This window comes from Lutjanus erythropterus, chromosome 11 (genome assembly GCF_056507025.1).
Source record: "Lutjanus erythropterus isolate fLutEry1 chromosome 11, fLutEry1.hap2, whole genome shotgun sequence".
NCBI classification, from domain to species: Eukaryota; Metazoa; Chordata; class Actinopteri; order Lutjaniformes; family Lutjanidae; genus Lutjanus; species Lutjanus erythropterus.
The window spans coordinates 2,420,272-2,443,881 of NC_139327.1; the positions used below are offsets into that span (position 1 = coordinate 2,420,272).

Consider the following 23,610-nt stretch of genomic DNA (forward strand, 5'->3'; position numbering starts at 1 on the left):
GGGGGTCTCATACTTATCCATCAGCATACCCCGACAGGAAAGAAAGAAAGAGTGGCCCCTCCCCCTTCGGGCATCGCCTCTTAATAAAGCTCTCCACACTGATAAGACCGCCAAAAGGGCGGGGGGGGGGGGGGGGGGGGGGGGGTATCAATGGGCTCCTGGTGCGCAGGAGCCAAATCGAATGCAATCACTACGCTGCCATGGTGGTGACAGGCAAACGCTTCTTTGATGGAGATGCAGCTCACTTCTCCACAGGTAATTTAAGGTGGCCCTCAGGGTTATATATGTGAAAGGAACAAGATTAGATTAGCTCCTCAGCTCTTATTTCCACCTGATCCTTTACATTTAATGTTATTGTATTTCACACTGTCAGCGCCACATATATATTCTGTATCCTGTTCCAGATCTTTCTTGAAGTTATATGATATTTAAATTACATGAAATATTAAAACTCAACGTATTTTATGTCTGCAATGTAATCAAACGGAACTATTTTAATGTAGTACACTATAAAAAATACAATTAATTACAATTAAAAGTGCTGTATTCAAATGTGTACAATGTTCCCTGTTACATTCTGTTTTACTGGATCATTATTATTGCTGCATTAATGTGTAATGTTGTAGCTGGTGAAGGCGGGGCTGATTATAACTACTATTCGTTATTACTAAAAGAACTGACTGACTGACTTTGAAAAGACAAACAAACAAATTTAGATTTTGTTTTACATTTTCTCAGTTAGATAAAACAGCTTTTTATTTCACATGAAAGGGTTTGTTATAACTGCATTATATATCTATATATCTATATCTGTATCTATCTATCTATCTATCTATCTATCTATCTATCTATCTATATATATATATATATATATATATATATATATATATATACATATATATTGCTGCTTTAACTCAAAACGTTGTTGTTTTGGCTATGTAAAAATTTTAGCTCAACTGACTTTGAAAAGATAAGACAGGTGATTTTGAAATAAACTAGATATTTGATTCAGTTGTACTTGAGAAAATATGTTTGTTAAGTTTAAGATATTAAGTCGAACAAACAAAGAAATTTGATTCCCCTTTACGTTTTCTCTGTTAGATGAGTCAGTTCTTTATTTCACATGAAGGGGCATGTTATAACCACAATATTTACAAAAAAAAAAAAAAAAAAAAAAAGTTGCTTTAACTTTAAAAAGTGGTAGTATCTGGGCTATCTTAAAATTTTGAGTTAACTGAATTTGAAAAGACAAGGCAGGTAGAAAATAAACTTTTCTATTCAAATAAAGTTGGCATATGAATTCAGTTGTAGCTGGGGAAAATATGTTCAGTAAGTTTAAGATGCAAAGTTGAACCAACAACATCCATCCATCCATTTTCTGTAACCGCTTATTCCATAAGGGTCGTGGGCTGCTAGAGTCTATCCCAGCTGACATTGGGTGAGAGGCGGGGTTCACCCTGGACAAGTCACCAGTTCATCACAGGGCTGACACATATACAGACAATCACTCACATTCACATTCACACCTACAGTTTAGTTTAGAGTCACCAATTAACCTAGCATGCATGTCTTTGGACTGTGGGAGGAAGCCAGAGAACCCGGAGAGAACCCACACAGACACTGGGAGAACATGCAAACTCTGCACAGAAAGACCCTGCCCCGGCAAGCCGGGGGATCGAACTCAGGACCTCCACTGCACCACCACATGTCCAGGCTGCCTTACAGAATTTGAACATATATGCTTCTATAAACTATCAACCAGAAAGGTCTCAGCAGAGTTCTGACTCTCACACATTGCATGCTGGGAAGTCTGCTTGATATGCTGCTCATGTTTGTGTAGAAACTTTATTCAGTGAGTTGATTGAACTCTGGACAGTACATTCATTCAACTCATCATTTCAAGTCAAAAGTCTTCAAGTCAGAAGAACTCAAGTTTCTAAATTCTGAAGTCTTCTGAAAATAAATACTAGAAATTTCCAGTTTAATTAAGTTGAACAAATAAGTTCATGAGGAAAGATCAGTTGATTCCACAACATTCCTGTATATTTTACAGTGTATGCATCATAAGTTTGAAGTACCTCAAATTTGCACAGTACCAGAATAAACTGACTTACTCACTTTCCAGCTCTGTATCTTGTACACATGTTCCCAAAATTCAGACAAACATATTTGGCATCGTAAAATAACATTTGGGGTTTAGACTGGAATTCAAAATAAAGTTCTGTGGTTTTGAACAGCATGAGTTGTAATAACTGACCCACTGGCAGATCAGTGAGGTTTAAACATAGAGAGACTGAGCAATAGACAGAAGCAGGGAGATGAACGCACACTCACGCACACTAACATCATCTGAGAGCAGCACATCTAAAAGAGGATATCAGGTGAAATCTTTAAAAAGGTTTATTTTCCAGCCCAGTTCCCCCTGTCCACAAAACCTGTCCAGTCAGTGCAAAGCTTTGCAGAAAACCTCAACACCTCTCCTCAACTTATCCACAGAAAAGTTTCAGCTGTCACCTTTATTTTCATTCACTGAGTGGAAAACCTAGAATACCCTCAGCCTGAATTATTGATCATGCTTAGTGAGTACAGTGAGGGACATTGGCAGAAGTTCCTCCTAAAAAACTTGAATTAGCTTGCGTTGCTATTCTTGAGGCTTTTTTTTTTTTTTTTTTTGTGTGTGTGTGTGTGTGTGTGTGTGTGTGTGTGTGTGTGTGTGTGTGTGTGTGTGTTTGGTGAAGAAAAACTAAAAATACTGAAAAATAAAATATTGCAGCAGATATAACAAATTCAGTTTTGACTTCCATGCTCTCATCCATCTCTGAGTCAATTTCTCTTTGAACTCTGGTTCACAGAAAGAAAACGGGTGTTGATTCTTGTTAGGTAGGGACTTGACTCATCCTTCACCGAAGAAAAAGGTGAAAAAAAGGAAATCTATACTGTACCAAGACCTCTTGACTCGATTTACTGAAAGTGCTGGCCTTGTTGCAGAAGTACCGCCTTGTGTTTCACTTGATGGAAAAGCTCCATCTACTGGACAAATGGAAGGAAAGCAGTGGTATTTTTGCCAATAAGAAGGTCCTTCACTTTACGTTTATCTTGACTCAAAAATGTGTTTCGCTTGTTGATACTTCACTTCAGTGTTCGAACCTCACTGTGCAGAGTGATGTATGTTTAGGTTGATCTGCTAAAGGGGGGAGTTCTCCCTGTGCTTACCTTAAATCCGAGTAAAATTTTAATTTGGCCTAAAAAGTTGAGCCTGAAAAGGCCCAAGCCTGACAAAATTCTGTCAGAACCTGACCCAAACCCATCCCTCATTAGCTTATTCCAACCCAAACCCGATTACAGTCATTTTTCTTAACAAGCTTCCCTATATGCACCAAACAGTAGGAGTTGGCAGTGACAGAAACAGTACATGAGGGGAATCTGAATTGGCAACAACAAAACAGGAGAAATAAAATGGAAAAAAATACCACTACTACCAATAATAATGATAATAATAATGATGACGGCCCAACCTGACCAAAACCTGTCAGGTCCCGTCAAGTTCGGGCACAGATCTCAAGTTGTAAATCTGACTTTGTCACAAGACTGTATATGCAGCATTTTATGACATCACATTTCTTTGGAAGCCAATTGTTGTCCAACATGCAACTGATGCAAATATGATGAGGAAACTTGAAAACTCTCATGAGCAAACACTGAGAACTGACATTACAGTGAAGTGGGAGACATGTTGTCTTCAGCAGTTGTAATGATAGTAGCAGCAAAAGTAGAAGAACAACATAAACAACATGGATGTACAACACTGAGTAAAGAAAGTTAGAGGTTTAATATAAAAGATACAGTTCATTATCATTACCAATAAACACAGCACTGACCCCTTTCAAAATAAAGCTCTGAAAACGGTTCAGTGGTAAGCAAAATTCTACTGACTGTCTTACCAGATTTTTAATTTTTGGTATTTCCATGATGACCTTTCACAGGGCTGTATTTGGTCCCCGGGCCACATTTTGCTCAGGTCTGATCTAAATCACCACTTATGACTCCCTAGAAGTGCGTGATCATGTCTGTATCTGCAGAAATCTTATCCTTCACCTGTATTTTCTTAATTTAATTTTAATTTTGGGATGTCTCTGGGGTTCAGACCTATGGTAGCACAGCTTGTGAGGTCGAGACTCTATCAGAATATAGTGTCCAACGGTTACAGTGCTGTCCTCATCTCTCTCACCTCTGCTCTCTGTCTGTGAGAGCTATGTTAGGATACACACACACAGACACACATAGACAGAGCAGACTGAGTATCGCTTCAGTTGTATTCATACAAAATCCAGTGTTCTGCATGTTTATTTGTGTTTTAGAACATCTCTCTTGTTCATCAAGTCAGGGAGGCAGGGCCAACATTAAAGGGTGTTTTATCAAACAATGCTGTGTATTCTAGCTTTGCATGTCCAGGCAGTATCTTTAATGTAATCAATAGTAAAACAATGAGAAAATACTTAGGATTTTTATGATGTAGTATGGAAGTTCTATATTATTATACATTATATCAGAGGATCATTATTATTGTAACCAAAGTATTAATGCATTGCATTTTAATATTGTAGCTGGTCAAGATGGAGCTTATGGTAACTATTTTGTGTACTGTAGGGTTACAGAAGGGTATGTAGCAGTTGAGTGCAAGAATAAAGAGGAAATACTTAAGAATTTGGTTAAGAACAGTATTTAAGGTCAAATGAGCAGATTCCTCTTATTTTTTTTTATACACTTTTGCCTTTCTGCCACTCTGGTACACAACTGATCTATCAGTTGTTAATGTTGTATCTTTAATTTGTTGCACTCTAAACAAAAAATGGAAATATGTTTTTTATTAGACCCTGACCCTTTATTAGAGGGCAATTATGGACACATTACCACAGAACTGTACTGTAAACTAAAGTGAGATCACGTATCTGCTACTTGAGACACACCTTCTCTGAGCAGTTCCATACAATTGGCAGTGTAGCTGAGACTCATGCCTACTTCTTCACAATCACATCACATTTAGTAAAGTCTAATAACAATCTGATAAAGGTGTAATACTGTCTAAAAAAGGAACATACTGTAACATACAGTAAAATAAAGTGTGACACGTAATTTCTAAAAAAAAATCTGTGGAACAAATGAGATCATCCACTTCACCTTCTAGCTTTTACCAGTCTGTTTACAGTGTGTTGGAGCCTCTTGAAGGGACACTTCACCCCATAATCAAAAATCCATATTTTTCATCTCACCTGTAATGCTATATATCCTTCTAGATGGATAGATGGAACTAGATGGCGCTCAGCTTGTGGTGCTAAAAGTGCCGGATTTTTGGAAAGAGATGTTGCTGTTGAGTCTTTCAATTTATTTATTTTTTTTGGCCATTTGAGCTCCACAAACTGAGTGGCATCTATTGCATTATATTCAGGCCAACTGTCTCTTTAATATCATAATAATATGAATTATTCTGATGTTCACAATTGCCTGAATTGCTGGTAACAAGGCTAAAACTTTGACTTTGGCTAGTTTGGTCCTCAATACAACCAAAATTCAAATGTCTCAGGTGGAATCAACAACTCTTCCAGCACTACATGCAAAAAGAATCAAGCTTGGAAACAGATTCATGATATAATCTTTTATTTTAACCCATGGGATTTAACTTTTACAGTGCATTTCTTTACAACAATTATTCATTAAGTGACAGGTTTTAGCCACCACTACGGATCAGATAACTATGTATGTTACATTTCTGAGTTCCTCTTAAAGATTTTTGACTTCATGAACACCGTGTGAAAGAATCCCAAATATTAGACGATGGATAACCACACAGGTTAACTAATTCAGTGACATCCAATCTTCTGTTGAGTCGGTTAGCCTCATTATCAAACTGAACCATCTGTTAATCTCAGTGTTATTAAGCAGCTAACTATCTGTACCATTAAAACATACAGAGAGGTGGCCAATTAGAAACCTGCTGCCATCCGTAAGAAAGAAAAAGGCTTTAAAAATAGACAAAACAAAATATGGCACTATTGTCTCAAGGAACAACCAGTAGACACAAACACATTTTTAAAGGGGATTCTGGCCAAACTCCCCTAAACAGAACAGGAAACTCCAAGCACTTTGTTCAGTCTTTTCCCAAGCAGTCTTCACTGCCAGCTAACAATCTGAGGAGGAGTCATCAGTCAGGTGGACGTCAAGCTTTAAGTGGACATTAATTCACAAACATCTCAGCAGAAAAACCTCGCAGAACACCCACAGGACCTTCGAATAACATTTACTCATACCAGAAGAAGACATTACAGAAATCTGCCATCTCCTCTTCCACCATTATTGTGTTCTCTTCCTCTTAACGCATCAAGCACACGTCCCACAAAACAAACAACATGCAACATTGCACCAATCTGTCCACACACACACGTCCCCCAGAACATCCAATGTTGCAACATGGCTATACTGGAGAAAAGCATTGATAAAGACAGAACCACATTGACTGTGCATATACAGAATTTTGAAAACACATTGCAGCAATGAACACATATACGACCCACCGAATGCACATGAACATAAAGTTGATCCAGTTCTCCGTTACATATTACATTCAGGCTCCAAGAAAAAGATGCGATGACAAAGTAAACAGCAGATTTCTCCCTTTTGCTCAAGTTTGGTCTCAAATTTCCCTCAAATACACAACAGCTAGTAGTGCACAAAATAAGAATACAAAATTAGACTTTTAAATACTGTAGCAGCAATTCTTTTCTTTTAAAGTTGAAAGCCTCCAGTAGTACAGGTAAAGGCTTTGGAGTCCCCCGACATGTGGAAGGGTGAGCGATTGTCCTCTGAAGTGTGAGACAGTGTCTGTAAGGAGGGTTCAGGTGTCTGGTACTAAAGGTGGGGGACTCTGCCGGGGTGGACAGGTTGGAGATGTGTCTCGGACAGGGCACCGATAGAGGACTGAGCCGCGTGGAGGCAGCTCGACGCTGCAGCGCTCTGGGCTGAAATGTCTTTGAACAGAAGGGGTTTGTTCTGCAGGAAAACCTCCCCTGCTGACACTTCCATCCAAGACTCTCTTCTTCTGCTGCCTCTCAGACAGTCTCACCGTGCATCTCCATTCCCAAATCGAGCCTCCCAAAAGAGTAACAATTTCTCCTCATCTTCCCCTCCCCTGCAGCCAAAACCACAGCAGGTCGGGGTCACAACGGGGCACTCAGCTCATCAGTCCAAAACGAGCAGGACAGAGCCGAGACGGGCCATGCTGTGCGACGATTCTCTCAGCTGGATGCTGTGGCGATGGCCTTCTTGAGCTGCTGGCTGCGGATCTCGCGGGTGCGGGACTCCAGGAGCAGGTCGTGGCAGGTATTGCAGACCAGCACCGGGTCATACAGCTGCTGGTCCGGGATGGGCAGCTTCAGATGACAACAGTCTTTACAGAACACATTGCCACAGTTCCTGATGATGGAAAGAACACAAGTTACTTTCTTTACACAATAGCAGATCTGTGATCTGCATTTTTATTAGGAGCCTTGACCAAAAAAATAAGACTTTAGAATATAAAGTGTAAGAGTAGAATAGACAATACAACTGCACCAATAAACAACCACCTGCAGAGATGGGCTGTATCTTAATTAAATGTAAGTATGTATTTAATTACTTTTTAGTATTTTGTAATTTGTATTTTGCTGGACAGAAAAAAATAATATGTACTTTTTTTGTAACTTTTTTTAAGGGTTTGTGTCATGAACATAAATAAACAAGAAACACTCCTGAATTTGCAGCCTCCCATCTCCAAGATAACCTGATTGGCCAATTCAAACCTATGATCCGTTGGAAACTGACAGAGCTCATCTTTTTTAGTATAGGTTGATTAAAGGCATAATATGCAGCATTTTCCAGTTTCTAACACTGTATAGACTCATATAAACATAATCCCTTTCAATGATCACTTGTGACCCAATAGAAGTGTGTGTTAGTGGCTGTATCTGCCTGTATTTCCTTATTTTTTTTCTCATGGTTTTGATGTATTTGGGACGTTGAACCAATCCAAAACGTTTATTTGATGACCTGATGTGCTCAGAAACATCTCGTAAACATCCTACTGACTTTACTTTTAAATACATTTTCCATACCAGTATTTTGTATTTTATTACACGTGTATTTATGTGAGGAGCAAATATTTGTAAATATTTATTTGCAAATATATATTACAAATTTTGTAATAAGATAGTTTTGGATGTATTTATGGTAATCTCTATATGTTTATGTGTTAATTAACAAAACTTTATAAGAGAAAAAAAAAACAGAAAAAAAACAACAACCTCAGGTTCACATTCAAATCACTGAATGGCTTTTGAAACATGTCAAATACTAAATCTAAATGGGATGAGGTATTTGGGTGTAATAATCAGAACACCCATTGATAAAATATTTGATTTGAAAGCACAATCTTTATTACACTCTATCAAAGAAGATCTTGGAAGATGGTCCATCCTACCTCTGTCCTTATGGGGCAGAGCTGAGGTGTTGAAGATGAACATTCTTCCAAGACTAATTTTTCTGATTTCTTCAATTCCACTGTTTATACCCAAAAGTTGGTTTGACAATATAAACAGAATGTTTTCTTCCTTCTTGTGGAAGGACAAAAAAAAAGCCTCAGATCAATCAGAGGAAACTGTCAATGCTGAGAGACAGAGGAGGTCTTGGAGTCCCAGATATATACCTATATTATCTTGCATTTAATGCCAGATATCCCCTAATTTGGGGCTACAGAAAAGACAGAGTCAAAGGTAGTTGGGATTGGTTGGAGGAGTATATTTTGAAGGAGAAGAATAAATCAATCTCATTATCATCACTATGGTATCACCCAGTATATATATATACTATAGTATGTATATATGTATACATATATAGACAGAGAGAGAGATTCCTCAAAATAAAATGTTCCTGAAGGTTCTTGTAAGTATTGATTTGATACATGTAGAGAACTAAGGTGCTTGAAAGTGGGGGCAAGGCAAAATAAATATCAAAAATGAAACTAGTATATAAGTATTTACTGTTGACACCTTTCATGTCAGTTCTCTTCCTTTGGCACAATATTTTTACTGTAGCAGCATACACATACACAGCAACCTGCTGTGTCACAAGGTTTGATTCACAAAATATATTGAGATGATGATATTACATATTAAATATGACATATTAAATATTTGTACTGAAGTAACATATTATATATGATATGGTTAATCAACATTTTAGAACCAAAAAAAGTTCTAAACGCAGTTACAAGAACAATACCTTTCACTCACATCTTAGGAAGTCTGATTTGAAAGAGAACTTATTCTAACTATAACTATTCTAATTAAGCCTATTAATTCCCCCTTCCTGCTCTTTCATGGTTACCATCTGCAGGTTGTCCCTTGTTGTTGAATGATTGTTACTTAGGCTGCTTTAACTGTACTGTGTTTTCTCTCCTTCTCTGCTTGGCAGCACACTTACGGCTGCTTTTCACCCTTTGCAGGTGCTTTGAGAATTAAATGGTGTTCTTTTTGTCCTATTTGCACAGGTCTAACACTGGGAAAACATCACCTGCCTTCAACACCTGCACTGCTAAGCATAAAAGTAGCAGTGCAATCCAACTCTCAGTAGAGATTTCTGGCCGGTGACAGTGATGCCATCTGGTGGAGGTACAAATGTTACCAGGCTCTGGTTAGATTCAGTAACTGACAACAATCTAAATGAGACATTGAACGGATATTATTTAATTATTCAGTTTAGCACTGACTGAACATCTCCTGTGTTGGCTTTAAATCTATTTAATCTCATAGTATCTAATAGTTATCTACATGTGATGCAGCAAACATTTTGTCCATTCCCTGTATTTTCAGAGTGGTGTTTAGTCTGTTGATAGGAATTTGTCTCTAGTTTGGGACAACTGTCTCAATGGAGTATGTAAATAATTCTCTGGCTAACCAAGAGCCTTTCATTCTGAAACCACGAGCTGAGATCAAAGCTTGGTTTATTTCCTTTAAAATCTAAAGCAAAGTGTGCCTTTGAATTGCAGCCTGCTACTTTGGCAGAATTGGGCTGCAACAAAAGACTGCCAGGAGGACTGTGTATTAAGCCTGAGTTTAAAAGGAAATAGTAAGCTCTCCCGATAACATGTTCATTAGATCTGATGCTTTCTGGTGAATACACAAATCAGGATGCAGTTTCATTTGATCTTGAAGTAGCTACCACTGAGTATAAGCAGAAATTAGGGACTAAACATTTCAAGGAATAGTTGGTTGGAGGAGAGACATTTTAGCTTCCTTTGCTGACACTCTCATGTCTGTCTGCTACATATGAAGCTCAAACAGCTAGTTAGCTTATCTTGCCACAAAGACAGGAAACAGGGAAACAGCCAGCTTGACCCTGTTCAAAGGCAACAAAAACTGCCTCCAACCACCTCTGACCAAGAAATAACCAAGCACACATCTCCATTGAAACAACAACATGATGTTTTTACACAGCAACTAGCTAGCCAGGCTAGCTGAACCCCCCCATTCCAGTCTTTGTGTTAAGCTAAGCTGACTAGCTGTAGCTTCATATTTAGAGATTCCTTCTCTAACTCTCCTTGAGAAAGTGAATAATTGTTTCCTAAAATGAGAAAAATAGTCCTTAAAAAAAGAAATATTGGAGAATATGGGAACCACAGTGAGAGATTTCTAAATAAGTAGATTTTACTATTTATAATTTTGAGAATTCACAGGATTTGTTTTTCAAACTTGTGTTGGTTACAGATGTGTGAATATTTCTTGCTTTTCATTATTTCAGTTTGTTGGTAAATGAAAAAGGTTATGACTTTTGTAACTGTTTTCCAGACCTGGGGACCCAAACAAAAAAGATTTTTTCAGCTGATACTGATAATTACCTGCTTCTCATAGCCGACACTGACAGATAACTGATCATTTCACATTTTGTAAGCTGCAGTTTATGCATATGTAAGGGTAAGAAAGGCTGAGATGTAGTGAACAAAGATGGCTGATTTAATATGTCATAGATCTGAAGGAACCAAATCTGGCTGATATCACTATTACAACAAAACAAAGAACAGTTCTGACTCTTCAAATGTTCATACAAAAACAACTTATAGAGCATTTTGCTTTAAAATTAAAATTAAAATTAAAAATTATTTTTTTATTTGCATTACTAGTCAGAACAAAATAAAATAATTTAGGTCATTATTTTGGATGGTGATAACTTGCTGTAATGACATCATAATCTAAATTTAAGAAATAACCGTTAATGGATGGTCAAAAGAATCATTAATTGCAGCCCTCTGTATGCTCTTTTTTTCTGACCAATGCTAGGATGTAACATCCCAAAACCATCAAGTATCTAGCCAACGGGCTTCAGCCAAAACATCTCAGAACCCAAAACAACACTCCTGATTACAGGAGGAACAATTAAGCTTAGATGTTTGCTAGGGACATTTTTCTATTTAGAACAAACATGTAAGCTTCCAAATACAGCATTTTTAAAGAGGAGTATGCTGATTATGTCTACTTGGAGAAGATTACATATTTTAGGGCTTTTTTTAAAAAAAATATTCAACATCTGAGGTGTGTTTCTTCTACCTTTTCCTTTGTGAGTAAATGTGTCCATGCGTTCATTATTGTAAGAAAACCACAGTGAAGCCCCACCTGCAGTGGTGACGTCTCTTGGCTATCCAGAACTCACAGTCACAGTTGAAACAATGGGAGGCCATGTGGTCGGGCACCCACCTCGTGACCTACACACACACACACACACACAGACATCTGTATCAGAACAGTGTGCTGTAATTAGAGGTGTTCCTAGCCATAAAGATTGGCGGGGGGTGGTCTGGTGGGGTGGGGTGAGGGGGGTGAGGAAGAGGAGACAGAAGCTATAATAGACACTGAAGCACTAAATGATGCTGACCTCTGTGTCCTTGCGCTCCACTCGATCCCAGCTGCCCTCAGACAGACGGTCCTCACTGTGAGTCGACAGAGAATCCTCCTCGTTGCTGTTGTCTGACTCACGCAGACACGTCTGAAAACAGAGGGAAAGGGGCAAGGTCAGAAGACGGACAGGATGGAGAGAAGACAGAGCACTTCCTGAGGATAAAGTAAATATTTACAAACACTGCAGACAGAAAGAGCTTCTGGCGCTGGGCTGTCTCACATTAATGTCATCACTGAAAGAGCTACTCACAATGTCGTCCTCGTAGTCAATGTCTGGCTCTGAGGGAGGGGTGCTGTACTGTTTACTCTCCAGCCTCATCTGCAGCTGTCGCACCTGCTGCCTCAGCACCTCTACCTCCTGCTTGTAGCCCGCCTCAATCTGCCGCAGTCTCTGCTGCACAGCATCCATGGGTACCGGTAGCCCATCGTCATCCAGGTAAGCAGGAGCCTGGGGTGGGGGAGGGGAGCTGGAAGCGGAGGGTGAGGAGTACGAGAGGCCTGCCAGGGAGTAGCTGTTGAGGGCAGCAGCAGTGAAGCCTGCACTCCGGGCAGCAGTCTGCTGCCCGAAGTACAAACCTGGAAGCAGACTTTGTTGTCCCAGCAGAGGGCTGCTGGGACAACAGAGAGCCTCTCTGCGGCAGCACTGCGACCCGTTGGCGATGGCGAAGCCCTGTGAACGGAGCAACTTAGTGGCAAGCCGACGGCTTTGGTAGGTGTTGGGCTGCAAAGCCCGACTGACGCCAGAGTGAGCGGCACTGCTGCAGGCAGACTGGACCAGACCCTGGACGCTCTCCCAGTGGGAGCCGAGCAAGGACAGATCGGAGAGCTGACTCTGGGCAATCAAGTGGCGAGCTGCAACCTGGGTGGATTCTACACGCTCTCTGCCTTTCACTATCTCTGTCCTCATGTCCTCTTTCTCCTTCTGGGGCTGTGACTCAGGTTGCTCATCATCACTTACATGATTCAGGGTAAGATCCTGGCTCACAGTGGGAGGCAGGGTGGGGGGAGGCTCTCCCTCACCTGTCAGAGTCTCGGTGGAGTCCTCCAGGGGAAGGAGCGGGGTCAGTTGCCTCAGAGCCAGCAGGCCTGCAGATTCTGGGAGGCCATCAGCATGGCTGTTCAGCAGCGAGGCGGGGGTGGTGTGGGGTGTGGGTGCTGCAAGCTGTGTACCCTTGCAGGGGAGAGGTAAGCACGGCTCTGATTCATGAGTGGGTGATGTGGGGCTCTCAGCAGTCCTACAGGGGCTCTCAGCCTCCAGTGGGGGTGGAGGCAGAGGAGGGTTAGTGATCTGAGGCAGGGCCTGCTGGAGGACAGGAGCAGGGAAGGGAGTGTGGGCAAGTGCAACGTCCTTACTGAGAGGGACAGGGGGAAGGGGCAGAGAGGGCAGGGGCTGTGTGGTGAGACAGGGCTCCTGCAGGTCATCTTCACAACTCTCTGCACCCAGGCCATCTTCTGGGGTCTTAGCAGGACTTTGATGCAGAGGTTCCCTGTCACAGCTGTCAAGTCCAGTGTCAGGTATGACCTCATCAGAGACGTCTGTGGAGGTGTATTCTGTGGCTGGTGAAGGGTCTGGTGCAGAGCGACCCTCCTGGCAGTGCTTGTTGAGATTGGGGTCGCTGGATGTACGTGTCAGGGTCACCCCGTTCTCAAAAGCTGACAGCAGGTTATCCATGGAACGAGTCTTGGGAAGTCTAGGAATCAGAAATACATATGAAAGATGAATTTTTTTGGTAACAATTTCTAATAATAATCTATTTGAATGGCAAACAGATAGCTAATTAAACTTTAGTTAATAGTTATTTCACTATTAATAAGCAATGAAATGCAGAATTAGCAATGTTATGATTTTATTATTAGTTAGTGTAAGATATTTTAGTATATGTTGGGTTATATTATATGTTATCTTATATGAGAGAATCACAACTACATTCTGATTAAATTAGTAAAGTGACAGTTTTTTTATTGTTGCACACATTGTATATTTGATATTACATACTTGCTAATTATTATTACATTTAAGAAATCATTCCATAGAGAGATGGAGTGGATATTTGTGACACTTTGTAAATGGTTAATTATATACATTATAATAATTTGTAAATCATCAACAAACATTATTTGGCTGGCTATTATAAAGTTGCGACTGATGATTATAAAACGTGCAGAAACATCAATGGTCCAGTTCTCCGTTTAGAACACTAGAGGGCAGACTGACTCTGTGCAACATATGAACTTTGAATTTCTGAAAATTTGCATCAAACGAACACACCTGTCCAGAGAACGGGAGGTGAGTTCATCTCCTGCGACATTCGGGGGGAGGTAGAGCTCCATAGAATCATCCACAGCGGTGCAGGGGGAGGAGGTGGGCAGGTAGACGGCCGTCCACAGCTGTAATGCCCGTGTGTGGCAGACTGGTTGCAGCACCTGGCAGACAAAACAAGTGATGAGGACAGTCCCAGAAGGTTAATATACAGCAATGGTGGTGCCTATTACAAGTGAATAAGACAGTTTGGGGATGAAAATGAAAATTCAGTGCATTAATCATCAGGGTTTGACGGAAATAAGACTAGTCATCTGCTTATTTATGCCACAGTCTTTAAATATCACTGTTAAAGGGATTGTTCTTAATGGGACGGTGTAGTTGATTTGACATAAGCAAAGAGGGGTGACAGCACAGTAGCTATATCAGTTTTTAGTGTACACTATATTTAGAATATATTCACCACTTTACTTTGCTGTTATATTGTCTTTTCTGATGGAAAATTGCCATGATAATAGCCAAATATTGCTCTCTCCAAACACAGGAGTTTCTGGTTGACTGCTGCCTCAATCTGTTAGCTTGTTTTTTGTTATTGTGTGACTTCAGTGAATACAAATTATAATATTATAATATAATGAACTAACAGAGGGTGGCACACAGGTGCAGTGGTTAGCACTGCCGCCTCACAGCAAGAAGGTCCCGAGTTCAATCCCCCAGTGGGTTCTCTCCGGGTTCTCCGGCTTCCTCCCACAGTCCAAAGACATGCATGCTAGGTTAATTGGTGACTCTAAATTGCCCGTAGGTGTGAATGTGAGTGTGAGTGGGTGCCTGTCTATGTGTCAGCCCTGTGATGAACTGGCGACATAGCTGTCTGCAGCACATTGCTTAGCTTCCTACAACAGTACTACTGCTGCTTCTCCAAACTGGGGTTGTGCTGACTGCCATCTACTGTAGGCAATACACTAACTGTGGACAAGCACTTCATACAACCACACTTCAACTAAGTCACTTTCTTCTGAGAAACAGGCTCAGAGGCAAAAAGTAGCTGCTAAACTCCAGTTGCTTCTGTATTTAATGTGTATCTCTACCTCAAAAAAGGCACAATTAGTAGTAAAATAATAGCATATCAACAGTGTAAAAAGTGGAAGGTACCATATCATGACTGGGGATGTAGAGGAAGTTCTGAAAGTTCTTGTTTCCATTGCGGAGCAGGGACCAGACGGAGCAGGTGCGTTTGTAGATGTTCCTCGCCTCCCTCTCACGAGCATTGTTACACAGGAAGGTGCCATAAAGACACGAGTACGTATGCTGCACCAACTTGACCTGGACACCAGAGGAAGACAGAACATGAAGTCGAGCCTTTATCAATGGCAATGATTTACATTCTTTATGGTCTGGCAGCACTCTGCCAGTTCAATGTAACAACTGATTGATGTGAAACATTTCCATCTGACAGCCAGATTAGGCCATAAATTGACAGATTGGCAGCAATATTTTGAAGGCAGGCTTAAGTACTATAATGGTATGGGAAAAAAATAACTTATAGCATGAACATAATGGCTGTTCTGTCTTTAAAAATGGTTTCATGTAATGCCTACCAAAAGATCACTCACACTGAGACGTAAAGGTGAAATAAAATGTATATAGGCAGGCAGAGAGAGGCAAAGAGCACTGTATGACCACCCACCAGGAAGGCCTCATTGAACTCAAACAGGCAGGGGAACTGTTTGAGCAGCTGGTGAACACAGTCCAGCCATTGCAGGAAGACGGGACACTGCTCGCTCACATCGTCAGCATTCTCCTGGTGGCCGCAGCGGTCCCCAAACTTATGACCGTAGTCCAGCCAATCAGTCTCTACAAGCACCTGGAAACCCTGTGGATGACACGGTGGTCAGTACTGAAGGTATAAATATTACAGTGCAACAAAAACTATGCCTAAAAGACAGAGATGGGAAGTAACAAAGTACAATACTTTGTAAAGGACAAATACCTGAAAACTTGAATATTTATTTTTCTGACACTATTACTTTTATTTGAACACAGTTATCTATCTATCTACTCCTTACACAGGCTTGTTACTTTAGTTTTAATGCATTTGAGGGGAATTATTGTTTACTTCCATTTTGAATCAGTGTGTGCTATCGACTGATTTTAACCTAAATGGATTGGACAATAACACACCGAAAAGACATGTATTCTTGGTGTATCAATCAGTGCCCAGTGCACACAACAGACATAAGAAGAAAAAAACAATATAAAAGACAAAACAGCCAAGCAAGGCTGCAGAAAAAATGTGAGGTTCACTTAGCTTGGCACAGAAACAGCTGGTAGAAATGTCCTTCAGAGGGCAACTCTTTACTTTTACACTCTGAGTACACTGTAGCGCGTTTACTCAAGTATACAAGTTGAATCAGTACTTTTGACTCAAGTAGATGTACTTCTACTTGAGTAAAGAATGTGTGTACTGTTGGCCACCTCTGCTAAAACAGCACTCTCTTAATTATGCGTTACACTGCATTGACAGAAATTGCTTATTTTATTCCACACATTCCTTTTCTATTTCAAAAGTTGGGACCTACATTACCCATAATGCAACTTGGCAGACAGTACGGTCAGAGTCTTGGGTGTGTTATGATAGCAGCTGATGTAGCCTTAAGCAGAGATGAGGAGCAGGCTACAAAGGTTTGATAGTTTGTGTGATAACTCCACACAAATAGACTTTTTTCCCACACAAAAGACATGTACAGTTTTTTCACATGTGCAGTAGAACTCCCCAAGACCCATAAAAAGACTCTGATGTAATGATGTATGAAATCAGTAATGCTGTATTAAAGGAGGTCTGTCCATACAGTACATTCTGTGGGCAAATCATGCAGATTCTTACCTCTAATGTCCTGTAGTAGGGGTCCAGCAGAATCTTGGCGAGGGCAACAATCTGGGGTGTGCGGTCCCATCCATCTGAACAGTGCACCAGAACAGGACGTCCTTCTCTCTCCACCGCTGAACACACCAGAGTGGCTGCCTTCAGCATGACAGACAGGTGCTGCAGCCAACGGGTACTCTCAAGTGCTGAAAGCCAGCTAGAAAGACCAGAGGGGACCAATTAGAGACAGATACAAATCTATATACAAACTGTCCAAACCTTTGACATATAAAGATGGACAACATGACACAGCTCCTCCAAACTGAAGCCAAAATGTCTTCATTGCCCCCTGATGCCTGGCTGCAGTATAGGTCATAAACCCTGTCCCCTTCATTTTAATATATAGGACCTGAGCCAAACTAAAACATCAAAATACATGACAAATACAATTTTTCTCTAACATAACCATGTTAGAGAAAAATCTGTCATTTTAGGTAAGCTCTTATCACACTGATGACAGACATCAGTGTCTTCATTTTTCTGATAAGTTTAGTTTTATTTCATAATTTGATGCTATAAAAAGTGTTGACAGTTGAGTCCTGCTCTCATTTGAGTTGACCGGCTGTGAGAGCAGGAACTTCAAAGCACAGCTCCATATGATGTCTTCTGTCATATTATGCCATTTCTTTTTTTTTTGTTTGTTATATTTCGATTTAGTAAAGTATTTATCACAGTGTACAGAGACTTTGATATTTTTGATATTCCATGTTTTCGTATGCATCTACATATGTACAGAAAGATGTATTTAAAAGCTGCAGTCCTTGTGAGCTGCAGCTCAATCCTCAGAAAACTTTTAGTACCTTTGCTTCTCATCCTGAAGTGTACATTCAGAAATACCTCTTGACATACAGGTTTATCACATCTATATACAGTATATGTGCATCAGTATTCACCTGCGTAACATCCTACAAATCTATATGTACTTGTACACCAACCTGCCCGGAGATAAGTGTTCAACTTCCTTAGATATGTTCTTCTCACACTCAATTAAAAATGTAACTATGTGCAACAGACCCAAGGGCACAACCATTTCTACTATTCTCATCAGTTAAAGGAAGGGAGCTTTGTACTGAGGTCATTAATTCAATCTATTTATTCTAAATTTGGTATAATTTGTCTTTTGGAGTCCTCAAAGCAGTTTCTCCATTTTAAATATTTCCATAATTATACCATACCAATCTTCAACTGTAGGTGGTGTTGGATTTGGCCACTTTCTAGTGATTGATTTTTTTTACTCGCTGCAAAAAAGGCCTGCAGCAGCTCTGTATCCCTCCTCTGTTTCAGAAACAGAATGTAGCCCAAATAAATAGTTCAAGGGTACATGAATTTTGTCTTAAAATATCTAACAATATTTTTTCAGCAATGCTCTCTCCATTCCATGGACTTAGGGTAAATTTGCAGCTTTCATTGGTCTTCAACTGAGTCTCCTCTGAAATCCCTATTCCTGCTTCCTTTTCCCACTTTCCTTCCTTTTATTATTTCATGCTGTGCTGTGGACAGGAAAAATTAAGTGTTATCTGACTGCACAGACTCCAGCAAAAGATGGCAGCACTCGTGCTCAGGATATTTTGGCTTCATTTTTGTACAGTAGGAGGATGTGGAGTTGTGGCGTCCATCATTATTATTTATGTCATTGGTCCAAACCGATGAAGTGATCTAGAGCCTAGATACGGTCTACACATATCAGCTCTGGTTACTCAGGGTTAACTCAGACTAGGTTATTAGGTTGACAGGAGGAAACCTGTGACCCATATCTGTGGAGGCCTCCCTGCGTCATCACACACCTCCGTCAGAATAACACACAGCCTTTAAATAATACTACTGTGACATCACAGCAGGTAGGTTAACCTATGTACTGTGCATACAACCACAGATGTAGTACACAGACAGTCACACATGTAAACACACTGATGAAACACACACAGCCGGTTAACACACGGATGTAAACTCCGGAACAAACAGAGACACATAACACACGTATCCACTGTTGGTGTGTACAGACAGACAGCTGGCCAGCCCAGCAGGAATGGGATTGGACTGTGGCAGCGTTCCCATCTCTGTGTGGTGTAGCCTTACTGAGAGGTGGAGTCATTCAAAAGGGGGGATGGACAGGGAGGCACGAATGAAGGTAGAGCCGCTCAGAGAGAAAGGTCATATGGATCGACTTACTTTCCTGGATCCGGGATCTGACTGCAGACGGTCCTCAGAGCCTGGAAGCTGTTCCGGATGGCATGGATGTTAGCCATTCCCATGAACATCACCTCGCAGTTGGGGTAGTACTCTAATCACAAATGAACATAGACTCTGATGAAGGTCATAAGGCATAAACAACACTTGGCTTATAAGATAAAAAAGGCTTTATGTGTTCAGATGGTGGCGTTTGATTTTAATATCAAATGGAATATAGTTTTTATCATTTACATCCTTACTGGTCAACCATCAACTGTTTCTGTCACCAGTGACTGTGTGCAGTCAGTGATAGCAGAAAACATTTGTTAGCATAAGTAAAGGCATGTGAGGCCACTGCTTACAATCTAGGACAGCTCAGTGCTTTCTTAAATGATGCATGACCAAAAGCAGCAAAAAACAACTTGATGTTTTGAGTTTTTGTGCACAGCTTCATCTCAGCTCCACAAAACAGGTCCAATGGCATTCAGTGTCTGTAGATGCCACAGTTTTGATAGCAAAAAATTAAGAATTGAATGGATTTTTGAGATCTACAGTTGTACTCTCTTTACCACTAGCATACCATACACCAGGGGAAACATTCTTAGTTTTAATTAATAGATTTTTTTTAATTACTATTATGGTTAAAATTTTAGCAAATAATTGGCATATTTATATTCAGTTGTTACGGAGCAACATTAGCATTTATTTGCATGTATCTGGCAACATGACCAATGGAAGTCAAATATTCACTCTTCTTTCAATCTTGGAAACCATCAGCTCAGTCTGACAATGATTTGCCTCTGTGGGCAACGGCCAATGTTTCGGGGCTCTGGTTTAGCCAAAGGGGTATTTAAATAACAGATGGATATCGGATATCCAAATCAAGACTTCCGCTTCTGTGCGCTAGTCATTGTTTATGGTCATATTAGCAACTTGAGACACAAGAATGGAGTTGGAGGCTCATCTCTATAAATGCATACTTGCATATGAATGCAGATAAATAGAAAACAAAAGCCAAAGCCAATAAAAAGCTAAACCATCACCAGATGAGAGCCAATGGATTCCAAGTAGGGCTGGGCAGCAGTACTCAATAACTTCAGGGTATTGTTTGACATAACCCAGTATTGAGTTCCTCTATCAAGAGATACCTTCATGAGTTTTCGTGACAAATGACTATTTGTATGGTGTTGCTTGCAGGAAATCAATACAAACACTCTTCATATTGCATTGCCATCATATTTTTTTAATGATACCCAGCCCTACTTCCAAGATTGCATTTTGGCCTCTTTTGTTCTCCACATGGACTATTTACCTGCACTCAACTGTGATTGGTCAATACGACTTGGACTACAAATGGAAACCAGAATGCCTCTGCCACCAAAATCTGGTCCTTTCATATGCAGATACCTTTTAGCTCTGTTTTGGTCTCCATCATCTCCTGAGAAAATAAGCATCTCTTTTGCTTTCTTCAACGACTGTCTTTGTCTGCCAGCCATTTGTTTTTATCAGAATATTTCTGCTGCCTGCTGCAGCTGGAAGTACAGTGTAGAACAGCTAAATGATCAGGCCGTAAAAACAAACAAACAAAAAAAAAGAGCTAAAGGGCTAAAAAACTCTGTAGCGTTGATGGGAAAGGCATAGCTGGATGCAAATCTTTGTAGGCAAATCACTTTGAGTGACAGCTTTCACATAAGTAATTTTAAGTTACTTTTAATTTAGTTCCAGAGTATCCAGCTTTTTTATCCTGATGTATTTTCAGAGTGAAGCAGGATAGACAAGTGGGAATTTGATTTGAACATTGAAAAGAGGACATATCATATCCCATGCTATTGCTAATGAATCTTAGCTATCTGCTCAAGCCTACATAAACATGTGTCATATTTTGTTTCACAGGAGGAAAATACGATTGATTTTGATAGAAGAATACAAAGACATTTTTTGTGTGTTTTTTTGGCATACATTGTTAATAGGTCTGCAACATGATCAGGGATATGATCTAAAGGATTAAAAGGCATCTTTTACTTAAACTTGACTTAAAGTTTATTTTGGCTGCTTGAATCTGAGCAGAAACAGAACCATCTCAAGTCTTACAAAATGCAAAATTCATTGAATAGTTTCAGACTTTTCAAATGTTTGGCTGCACTAACCTTCACACTCGCAGCCTCCGCCCTTGGCTCGGTTGGCCACTGCAGCGGTGTATGAGCGAGCATCCAGAATCAGCAGCTTCTGTGGCACAGTGTTGTCATCGCAGCCAGAGCCGCCTGTCAGAGAGGAGTCTGGAGATACAAGCGAGAAGTCAGAGAGATTATTTTTAAGGTTATGAGTGGACAGTGGACAGAGACAAAGAGTTAGAGGAGAAGGATAGAATAGAAATAGAGGTAGAGGGGACATAATTAACAGAGACTGACTCTGTTTGTAACCTACTGAAAATCAATATCTCCCCCTGATGACACCACCACAGTGTTGCTATTGGCAACGATCACAAGTCAAGAGACCTGTTTGACAGCTTCCACAGAGAAAAACAAGTAATTACTGTGAGGCTGCAACTGAACTACTTCTGTCTGTGATCGTTCACTGTTATGCTGCCACTCACTTTCCTGCCTGCCGTTGTGCCAAAAGTCATGGTTTGAAAGATCCATTCAGACATGCACTTCACTCTGTTAATATTCTTGCTATCTGACATATTGGCATCATCTTGGCTGCAGATCCCTGGAAGATGGAGGGGACTTGAAAAAAGCAAGTTGCCTCTGCCCAATAAATCATTTTGTAATGAATTATGTAATGGAGAATGCATATTTAACAGCAACTAACTCCACTTTCCACACATAAACACAACACTTTTTGAAGGTGTTGTTTATGCCCTCCTCTATCCTGCTAAGTGGTAAGAACCACATATGTCACTTTTGTCTGGTGAAAACAAGTGCTGCAGCACCAGGCCAGTCGATCTGTGTAGTGTATGTCTGTGGCAAACAGGTTTAACTTAAGTTTTACTGTAAGAAAACTGTCCCTATTATAAAACATGAGCTGTTTTGCTGTAGAAGTCAGATGTGATTTAATGCTACTTCAGACATTATACACTGTTGGCAAAACATTTGATGACCCAGCCCAATATCTGCAGGTATAAGTGAAACTGGCAATATTTAGAGTCATTGGTAATCCACTTTGTAAGTGAGGAAAATGAATAAGACAAATAATGAAAATCATAACCATCATTATATAATCATCATCTACCATGCTCTAAAATTGCATTCATACACAAATCAAACAACTTCTTTACCAAAATCACTATCGCAGGAGTCGGGAGCTTCCCCACGTTGCCGGCAGGCTGGAGCTCCACAGGTGCCCTTGGTACCCATCTGACAGGCCTTAGCGATGGATGTCACCAGGTACTCATCATCTGTGTTCCTCCAGCCCCACCAGCTGATCTCAGGCTGGCTGCAGCGGGCGATCACTGCCCCATTCTTCTGGTGCCTGAAATTCAAGGTTATGAAGTAAACACAAATATACTGTAGATCTGAATATCCTAGAGCAAAAAGCTCTTGTGGAACTTGATGTAAACATGTGTGTGAGTAAACCCACCTGTAGACCACCACAGGGATCCTCTTCCAGGATCTGAAGGAAGCCACGCTCTCCAGCTCCTTGTCAGTGATCCATATTGGGACCAGAAGCTTCTGCGGGTAGCTGGAGCACAGCCTGAGGACAACATGCATTATTTTTAAAGAGGAGGATTTAAAGGAGAAATCTGCAATATATTTACTGTACTAAAACATAAAATGACCACGATATGTCACCAGAGATTAAGGACACATGCTAAGTTGAAATACTGGCTTCTCTGACAACAGCACTACAGCCAGCATGCCTTCCTCTGAAATTTCCAATCATGTCCATATCATTTGTTTTTCTTTGCCTGTTTCACATACATTCACTTTACATGGGGGTAAAAATGTATGCTGAATGTTTGCCAAATGAGTTGGTGTCTGTTTATGACTTGTAAGAAATCATTAATAATCTTCTAGAAGGAGCAGATATTTATATGATTAAACTGAGCAAAATGTTAATGGAGTCTGACAGGCAGTCACTGTACTCAAGCTCCAGAGTGTGCATTTTTGTTTCCAGGATAACTGGCTTAGCTTTACATCCACATTTGACAGAGATATATGCAGCTGATCAACATGCAGTGTAGAACCGTATTGTTATCATTGCCATCAAAAATAATTGTGTGGGCTCAGTGTTTTGAGTAAATGGAGGAGAGGGTGGAGGGGAAACAACTCCCTTCAACC

General features: G+C 40.4%; 1 protein-coding gene across 6 annotated transcripts in view; it reads right to left on the reverse strand.

Moving 5' to 3' along the window:
* Positions 1–5,638: 5,638 nt before the first annotated feature.
* Positions 5,639–23,610, reverse strand: part of mtmr4 (myotubularin related protein 4) — a 74,864-nt gene continuing 56,892 nt past the window's right edge. For all 6 annotated transcript variants that reach the window (XM_084730446.1, XM_084730444.1, XM_084730443.1 and 3 more), the window contains 12 exons: positions 22,910–23,023; positions 22,608–22,801; positions 21,478–21,606; positions 19,331–19,442; positions 17,123–17,318; positions 15,926–16,111; positions 15,391–15,561; positions 14,248–14,402; positions 12,229–13,669; positions 11,956–12,066; positions 11,697–11,785; positions 5,639–7,467 (listed from right to left, as the gene is read on the reverse strand). In XM_084730446.1, the coding sequence (XP_084586572.1) occupies positions 7,290–7,467; positions 11,697–11,785; positions 11,956–12,066; positions 12,229–13,669; positions 14,248–14,402; positions 15,391–15,561; positions 15,926–16,111; positions 17,123–17,318; positions 19,331–19,442; positions 21,478–21,606; positions 22,608–22,801; positions 22,910–23,023 (3,076 nt within the window). In that variant the 3' untranslated portion in view covers positions 5,639–7,289. The remainder of the gene's footprint in view (positions 7,468–11,696; positions 11,786–11,955; positions 12,067–12,228; positions 13,670–14,247; positions 14,403–15,390; positions 15,562–15,925; positions 16,112–17,122; positions 17,319–19,330; positions 19,443–21,477; positions 21,607–22,607; positions 22,802–22,909; positions 23,024–23,610) is intronic.